Below are 9,632 nucleotides of genomic sequence, written 5' to 3'. Positions count from 1 at the left end.
CTCTTTTTCGTTATTGTGTTAACGTCCAAGATGACTAAATCAAGTAAGAGTCCACCCCCAAAACTCCAATCAATATTTTTCCTTTTATTATTTAATTTTCAGTTACTCCACAACGTATTAGTTAAAGTGTTAGTTAGTTAACAAATTTCTTCCCACGTGACGCTGATGTGACGCTTTAACTATCATTCACCCAATGACCCTCTAATCTTCATCACTGATTCATCATCCAGTTAAGACTCTTCTATGATTCATCATTGAGTTACCCATTAGGAACCGTTTTGATATAAGACAAGTTTTTTGGTCGGCTCGATGATGTGTTCAAATAATAAAATATAGATATGACAATCTTCAAATACATACATAATAAATATACCCAATACAAAAGAACCCAGGAAGAACACACATATATACATATACATTAGAATTGAAACACACTTGATTCATTTTGTTATATTTCTTCAATAGACTAGAGAATAAAGAACCAAGTAAGGGAATTTCAACTTTCAAAAGTGTTTCAACTAGCAAACTTAAAAATCTTTCAATTAAATCACTCAACTTCATATTTTATATAACAAATTAATGCAAATAACAAATTAATGCCAAGGTATCTAAACTGAAATTATCATTGTTTATATAGTATCTGTGCAATGCTAAATGTTATATTAGCCAAATTGACCTTAACTACCCACCCACCGCCACCGTTGCTGCCACCAAACGTTATCACACCCCGCCACCACCACGACCCACTACGACCACCACCGCCTGCCACTACCGGTTTTATTTTATACCAAACCTAATATAAAATATACATAATTATATATTTGTAGTGCAAAATATTACAAAGATATATATTAAAATCTTACGGTCCATTCCAGTTTTATACAATTTGAATATTTTAAAAACGTAAACCAAACCGTTTGATACGATTTGAAAATTTTAAACCAATCGACATAATTTAATAAGATAAACCAACCGTAAAACAAAACCGATGACCGTGTAGATGGTTTACCCCTAATTTCACTTGTAACTTACGCATTATCAACTTGAGTATATGGGGTTTTAGATCATACATGATAATTGTTGTTGATGAAGCAAGTGGGATATCTTGCTTAATGTATATATTTACCCTTTTATCTTATTACTTACCTTCAAATTGAATTTACTATTGATAGTGAATGTGATTATTACTGCAGGTCAGAGGTCACTATATGGTTAGTGTATTTGTATTATATGGTTTGATCATTTTGTTCCATCTGTTCTGCAGGCTACTTTTTTTATACCAGTCAAATGGGTAACTTCAACATAGATCCAAAGTCCGAATGAAAATTTATTGAAGTTCATTTTGTAAGCCGGTGAATACGAGTCTATTTTTATACGCTTTGTGTACTTCGTCCCTGCCTCTTTCGGTCGCAGTTAATTCGGTGAATTAGGTAACAATTTCTTTCTTTCATGGTTCGATTGTGTTGCTCATTCATTTTTTCTGCAATTTGTACATTAACTAGAATCATTTTGTTGTATTAGGTTGCTCAGTTAGTAACATCTTCGTAATCGTCTTTTCCGTTTGCAGGTTACTTCTTTGTGGTTGCTCAATTAAGTTAAGACCCTTAAAACACATCACATACTAATTGCAAACATATATTCAATGGACACCGAACGCCTCAAGAAAAAAGAAACTAAGGTGTAGCAACTACAACACACCGGGCCTACACACTCTTTTCGGACATCCACAAGCCCGTAATCCAGCTGCAAAAAAGGATTTAGACACTGTTTTGTAACGAATCTACCTATACTTCGTTAACTAGCATTGGCAGCCCAAACACATGACAACAGCTACATATGCATATTTTGAAATGAAGCCATGTATGTTTCATCTACCCTGTATGCAAATTTCAGGCAACAAGTGTGTAACTTACTTTAAATGTTAGCATCTTATGTAATGAAGAGAGGTCCACTTTCTATATAACAACTGTGCAAGCTTATGTAGATGCTAGGATAAATGAACACATGAATGCTTCATTTAGACATAATGCAACCATTTGTGTGCTTTGCACTAACAAACAAACATAACTCGCAACTCCATGCCCGCCCCGCGAAGCGCGGGTACACCAACTAGTTAGTCCACCATTTACAAACAATATCCAAAATTTCCATTACTAAAAAGGCGAACCGACCTTTTAATCTTTCAAGACGACTGGTTCATGTAGCCAATAAAAAATGAACACATGTCCCTAAAGCTGATGTGACAACATTATCGTTAAAACAATAAAGTCACCCCTGATAAAAATCTAAGCGCCAACAGAGTAGTTGCCCCGACGACTTCATTCATGTCAATGTCAGCAGTGGCGAAGCTTGGGCAAGTACGTCCGAGGGTTGGGGGGGGGGTTCAAAATGTATTAAAAAGTTCATAAATAAGGGCCCGGGCTCAAATTTCGAACAAAAACGGGTACTTTACACTATGTATACAAATTTCCGGGCGAAAACGAGTAAATTTACACCATTGCGCAAAAAAAAACGGGGGGGGGGGGGGGGGGGGGGGCTCACTAAGCTTCGCCAATGAATGTCGGGCCGAGTAGATCATGAACATGCCAACTAGATTAAGATCGTGAACATGTCGATCTTGAAATTAAACAGTCGGTCCGCCTTTTTAGTGATGGACATTTTGGGTATTATTTGTAAATGATGGACTAATTTAGAAAACAATTTTATAAAATAGATATTTTGAGAATTTTATAAAATAGATATTTTGAGAATTTTTCTTTTAGAACAGGAGATACTCAATCACCCGAATAGTAAAATGTTGTCTAGATGAAGGTCTCGTATGGTAATATATTTATTAAACCCACAATATAGGGAAAAATTCTTAGCGTTCCTTTTATAAAGGGAGAACGCTTATGTCGCTACAAAATCAAGAGTTTCATAAATGTCATTTCCAAACATTTCGTCGTCACATTTTTCCCTACTCACCCGACGCATTTGTCCTCCAATAAAATAATTCAAGCTGGCCCCTAGCAGGTCGTTCTAGACGAGTTTGGTGAACAAACAGCTCGTTTTAGACGAGTTTTGTTGAACAAATAAGTTATCCCTTGAGTTATTGATAACACGTGGCACTCACTTATTGATCCTATAAACACGTCGTCCCGCCTTAAAAACAAACACTGTGTAACACGAGATTGGCTCGTGAAAAAGCTCGATCGAGCTGAGCCAGCTTGCGAGCCTAAACGAGCTTGCCATTTATATAAATTTTTTAATATGTAATTAATACTCTCTCCGTCCCATTATAAGTGTCCAGGTTTGAAAAACACAAAGTTTAAGGTAAAATGAATGAATTTTTTTTCTTACCAAACGCCAATAATGCCCTTGAAAAGTGGGTCCATCAATATTGTTTATTAATGTTAGTTGTGTGTGTTTAATGGTAAACTTGAAAATTAACTAACAAATTTTAAAAGTGAACACTTGTAATAGGACAAATAAAAAAGAAAATGCGAACACCTATAATAAGACGAATGGAGTAATTATTTATTAATATATATTATGTTATGTAAAAATAACTAAATATTATATTTTTATTTTATACATATTATAATGAAAAAGTATATATATAATTATAAATATAAACAATTAATTAATAAATAGTGAACGAGCCGCGCTCGAGCTTCATATAAGTTATTCCCCAAAATAAAACCGCTCATTTCTTTTGCTATAATTTCTTTGAGTTCAACTTGTCGAATGTCAAAGAACCCTAATGGTAAACTTCTATTTGTGTAATTAAATGTGATTATTTGATTGTTTCCTCAACTGCAAACCCTAAATTCAGTCACTTAAGTAACAAGTCCGTAGCAATGTATAGTTAATAGCAATTAGGCCCGTAAACGAACCAAACTTTAGCCGAACGGAAGTTTGTTTATGTTCGTTCGTTTAATAAATGAACGGAAATAAACAAAATAATTTGTTCGGTAAGCTTAACGAACGAACACGAACCAAGGCCGCGCTCGTTCAATGGTGTTCGTGAACGTTCGGGAATGTGTTCGTTTACGTCGGTCCGGCTACATCCGTTTATGTGCGTCTGGTTAAGTTTGTTTATGTCCGTCTGTTTGTGTCATTTGTCTATTAGGGCCTTTTATGTTTGTCTATCCATTAGCGTCTGTTATCGTTCATTAGTGTCCGGTTACGTCTGATAGTCTTCATTCGTGTCCGTTTGCGTTCGCTTACAATATTAACGAACGGACATGAACAAGCTCAATTCCTTAATGAACGACCACGAACACAAATTTCCGTTTGGTGGAGTGTTTGTGAACCGACCGTTTGTCTGAAAAAAGCTTAACGGACGAACACGAACAAGGTATCGTCCAGTTTGTCTGACAAAAGCTTAATGGTTAGGATTTAGGAAAAATGTGTAATTAGTTAATAATTGTCGATCTCATTTATCGTTCATATTATTTTTTGTAATTGTTTGATAGATTCAATAAAGAAATAGTAAGCGATATTTGTCGCACGATATTATGTTATTTCAACCGCTGGCATAATTAGTTACGCTCGAATAACAACAAGATGGGATCTTATAGGAAGTAGAATTTCAACAACAGATACTTGTAAAAGCTTGAAGTCTAGCGGGATTATAGTTGCTTTGTGACTTGACTATAGCTATACTTCTTAATGAGTTAATGACTATAGCTGATCCATTATTAGTTTATAACTTTATATACTATCTATCGAATTTTCAGTAGAGTGAATTACGCAAATGGTCCATGTGGTAAGACCTCGAATGATATTTGAGATATCGGTTATTGCAGTGGAATATCGGTAATATAATATCATATATATATATATATATATGATTAGGATCATATGAGAACCATTTTGAAATTGAGAACTTTGAGAACCATTTTAGACCTAAAAAAATTCTTTTTAAAAAATAAAAAAAAAATATAAAACAGAAAAAAACGCGAAAATAAAAAAAAGTAAAAAAAACCAATTTTTTTTATTTTTTATCCCGGTTTCATAAAAAAAATTAAAAAAATATCGTTTTAGCAAAATTATACATGTGTGTATAATGCGTATTTTTTAATTTTATACAAGTTATTCTTTATACGCGTATGTAAAATTAAGATGATTGATAATGTACATATATGTATATTATGTAAATCGAGATTAAATAACAATATACATATGTGTATAATTAGTTTTTTTTTAATTTATTTATTTTTTTATGAAACCGGGAAGAAAAATATAATTTTTTGATTTTTTACGTTTTTAAAATTTTCGTTTTATAATTTTTTTAATATTTTTAAGGGGTTTCTTTGTGGCCCAAAATAGTTCTCAGAGTTCTCAATTTCAAGAAGTTCTCTTAGGATCCTCACCCTTTATATATATAGCAGTTTAACAGTGTTCAGTATACTCTCCTACCAATATCGCCGATATTATCGATACCGATACTCTGACCTATGTTTTGTCCGATATTTCACTTGAGGACCGGTAACCGATATTCCACCGATATTGACTGCATAGTAAATGAGATTAAAAAGCTTGTTAAGTTTATGTAAATGAAACGACCATTCGCGTAGTTAACTCTTTATTGGTTTTATTCATTTGATAGTTTCGATTTCGCACAAGGATCCTAAGATGGAAGTTCAAGAATTACCTTTGGATAGAATCAGCAGCTTTCCTCCAAATATCATACAAACAATTCTTTCTCTTATGCCAATGCGAGATGCATTCAGGACAAGTATTCTATCTCAAAACTGGCGGGACTACTGTTTAAACATTCCCAAACTCGTGTTCGATGATGCAGTGTTTCAGGGACCGACTTGTAATAACTTATCAATCAGATTTAAACTCCTATACATTATTTACCCGATCTTGTTGCTGCATCAAGGCCCAATACTCGAGTTCTCTCTTTGTATGTCTCAACTGTATAGCTGTTGTGAGATTGACCAGATAATACTTCGCCTATCAAGGAATCCGACCGTGAAGAAACTAACCCTGTGCATCGGGACAGGTGATGACCATAAGCTACTGCCAGCTTTTTTCAAGTTGCAACAATTGATGGTCCTGAAACTCCAAAACTGCTCGTTTCAACCTCCGTTAACCTTCAAAGGGTTTAGCAGGCTCGTTAGCTTATCCTTTAACAATGTCAGCATAACCGCAAAAGCTTTCCTACGATTTATTTCCAGTTGTCCGCAGCTCATCGACTTCACTCTGGTACTATATTTTATGAATGATTAATTTCATATATACCCTTACAAACATCATAAATATCATATATACCCTTACAAAATAGTTAAAATATCATATGTACCCACGTAAAACTAAAAATATCGTATATGCCCTTACAAACTTCTTAATATATCATATATTCCAAATTCATTATAAACAATTTAATAAATGACCATATAACCCTGGTTCGATTAGATTCGCTAAATGCTACAGTGTAGACCATCCGATGCAGTAAACCTTTGAAGGGTTTGCATTTGACCCTTTGGATGTATTTATTATTATATTCCGCTTCTTTAATCTGTATATATTATATTTTTTTGCAGATTGGCGATGAAAATCATCTTTTGGGATGTTGGAATTCTGACTTTGTTGAGTTATTTGAGTGTTTACCTTTGGTTGAGCGTTTGTGTATGAGTTCGTACCCCATCAAGGTAATACATATATATTACTTATAATTTCATATCACTAGAAAGGGTATTCTTAGTGATAAGAAACAAATTTATCACAAATTTTTTAGGCGGATTTTAGTTAACGAACGTAATTCACGTGGCAGATCACTTGCAAAATTTGCAACTAAAATAAGTAAAAGTTTGTTAACTATTGTAAGGCGATTTTAAAACCTATTACTCTTTAGTCTGCATATGTTATGTACAAGCACACATAAAATATACGGAGTATATTTTTTAAAATATATTAAACTATGATTTTAAAACTAGCTTTTTAGTTATTTAAGTTTATTTGTTATTTATCTTTTGAATATTTGTTAACTAATTTTCATAATCAACTTTTCTTTTTCCTCAAACATGGTTGGCCTGCCTAGGGGTGTTTGTCAGTTCGGATATTGGTTTGTTTGATTCGATTTATTCGGTTTTGATTTTTCTTTTTTGCCATAAACGAACTAGTACGAATTAAATTTGTGTCTAATTGAACCAAATTCAACCGATTAAACCTCATTATTCAGCTCGGTTACTTGATTAATCCGGTTATTATTCAAATGAGGTTATCTGAATAAGCAAGATTTATGGAACCGAGTTCATAAGTCGATTCAGTTTTTGTTTGTTGTTCAGTTTTTTTTTTTGCACACCTTAGTTCACCAAACATAGTTATACTTGGTCAAACATAGTCAAACATGATCGTAATTGGTCAAATATTATAAACTCAATTCATTTTAGTTAATCATATTTTTAAATTTTCATTTTTTTTCGGATACAGTGCTTTGCTACAGGTGTTATGCCACATAAGCTACCGACCTCGCTAATCCACATCAAAATACAAGAGAATTTGAAATTGAAATTAAGTAAAAGTTTATTAATTATTATAAGGTGTAGGTAAATGAAAACTGATAATGAAAAATAATGTGATTTTAAATTCTATTATTCTTCAATCTGTGTTTGTTATGTGCAAGCACACATAAATTATATATTTTTAAAAAATATATCAAATTATGATTTTAAAATTAGCTTCATGGTTATTTAAAATTTTTAATTTGTTATTTATTTTTATTTATGTTTTGAATGCTTATTAAACTAATTTTTATAATCAACTTTTCTTTTTCTTCAAACATGGTTGGTCTATGCCCAGGGGTGTTCGTTGGTTCGGATATTGGTTTTGTTCGATTCGCTTTATTCGGTTTTGATATTTCTTTTTAGCCATAAACAAACCCGTACGAATTAAATTTGTGTCTAATTGAACCGAATTCAACAGATTAAACCTCATTATTCTGCTCGGTTACTTGACTAATCCAGTTATTGTTCGGTTTATTCAAATGAGGTTATCTGAATAGGCAAGATTTGTAGAACCGATAACTGGACTGAGAACCAAATTTATAAGTCGGTTCAGTTTTTTATTTTTTGTTTTTCGTTGTGAGTATGATTCAGTTTTCGTTTTCTTTTATACACCTTAGTTCACCAAACATGGTTATGCTTGGTCAAACATAGTCAAACATGATAAACCCAATTCATTAATCTTATTCTATAGTTTTAATTTTTATCTTGGATGCAGTGCTTTGCTACAGGTGTTATGCCACATAAGCTACCGACGTCGCTAATCCACATAAAATATCTTCATTTAACTGGATTGTCCTTTGCGAGAGAAATCGACTTACATTCTGCTCTTCTTTTGATTACAAGCTCTCCAAATATTGAGTCAATAATATTGGAGGTATATATATTAGTATAGACATTATATATTTAAAAAAAACTTATATTTAAATTTAATTAATTAATGAAATGCGTTTTGCTTATTAACAGATGCAATACAACCCAAACGAAGCAGTATCACAAGGCGCCATGAACCTCGTTAATCATCAAGACTACTCATATGTTATCTTGGATCATCTGCGTGTAATAAAGATAACAAACTTCACTTACATGAAGACGGGAATGGATTTTGTGAAGCTTATTTTGGCCAAGTCACCGATACTAGAAAAAGTAAACATAGTGATTGACAGACGGGTTGATGTTAATGGTGAAGTAAAGATGCTAAAAGAATTGCTTCATTATCCACGAGCATCGGCTAGAGCCAAAATCTCATTCGATCGCCCATAAGTTCCGTTTGATTGGATCGTTTTTTGTTGGACCATCTTGGCTTTGTTTTGTCCTTTGAATGGTATGGATTATGAATTTGGAATGGTGTCTTTGTTGAATTTTGTTTGCGGTAAATTCTTGACACAGTCTTCGTTCTCTTATCTTCTTTTAGTTAAATTCTTGGTTCCATATCTGCTTTTCCGGAAAGTCAGTGACTAGCTCTTGGTTTAGTCTGTCTGATACGGGCCGAAAGTACATCTTTGAAAGTCAAAATCGATAGCCAGAACTAAAATTAATCGAGTAAATAAGCATTTGAATGAATCCATGAATCATATGCCTTTCATATTGTTATTGTGTCTGTTTGATCTAAAATGCCGACTTTAAGCTTTCTTAATATCATACCTGATTCGGTTTTCGTTTGTAACGTATCGTCGACATTAGTACATCACCTTTATTGTTTGCAATTCATCATCAAAATGTTGCAATTCCAGTTATTCAACTTTTCTCACACTTGTCCAAATGAAAAATGAGATATAATGAAAACTACTAATGTAAATCACATGGCCTCAGTGTCAAAGAAAGTGACTTAATTTAGGGTCATTGCCAGGTAGCGAGCCGGCCGATTGGCATAGCTAGGGCTTTAACGAAACCCAATGCATGTTCAGTGAACAATTGGGGGGGGGGGAGTTCGTTCATGTTTGTTCATTTAATAAATGAACGAACATTAATAAGATATTCCATTCAATTAGTTAAACAAACGAACATGAACAGAGCCCTCGTTCGTTCAGCTGTGTTCGTGAAAGCTCGGTAACGTGTTCATGAATGTTCGTTTGTATGCGTTGTTCATTAAAGTTTTTTGTACATTTATTTTTTTATTTTATGTAAACATTTTAT

At 33.2% G+C, this 9,632-nt stretch overlaps 1 protein-coding gene across 1 annotated transcript; it reads left to right on the top strand.

Annotated features, from left to right (window-relative positions):
- The first annotated feature begins 3,717 nt into the window (after positions 1 to 3,717).
- LOC143582862 (F-box/FBD/LRR-repeat protein At1g13570-like) lies at positions 3,718 to 8,855 on the top strand. Its single transcript, XM_077065339.1, has 5 exons — positions 3,718 to 3,745; positions 5,594 to 6,198; positions 6,537 to 6,644; positions 8,215 to 8,373; positions 8,463 to 8,855. Exons 1-5 carry the CDS (start codon positions 3,727 to 3,729, stop codon positions 8,757 to 8,759), a joined length of 1,188 nt encoding a protein of 395 aa, XP_076921454.1. The 5' UTR covers positions 3,718 to 3,726; the 3' UTR covers positions 8,760 to 8,855.
- The last annotated feature ends 777 nt before the right edge of the window (positions 8,856 to 9,632 follow it).

This window comes from Bidens hawaiensis, unplaced genomic scaffold, assembly GCF_021521415.1.
Source record: "Bidens hawaiensis isolate Kalapana, Puna unplaced genomic scaffold, B.hawaiensis_p1.1 tig00032033_1, whole genome shotgun sequence".
In the NCBI taxonomy this organism is placed as follows: domain Eukaryota; kingdom Viridiplantae; phylum Streptophyta; class Magnoliopsida; order Asterales; family Asteraceae; genus Bidens; species Bidens hawaiensis.
This window is presented reverse-complemented; position numbering and strand designations above follow the sequence as displayed.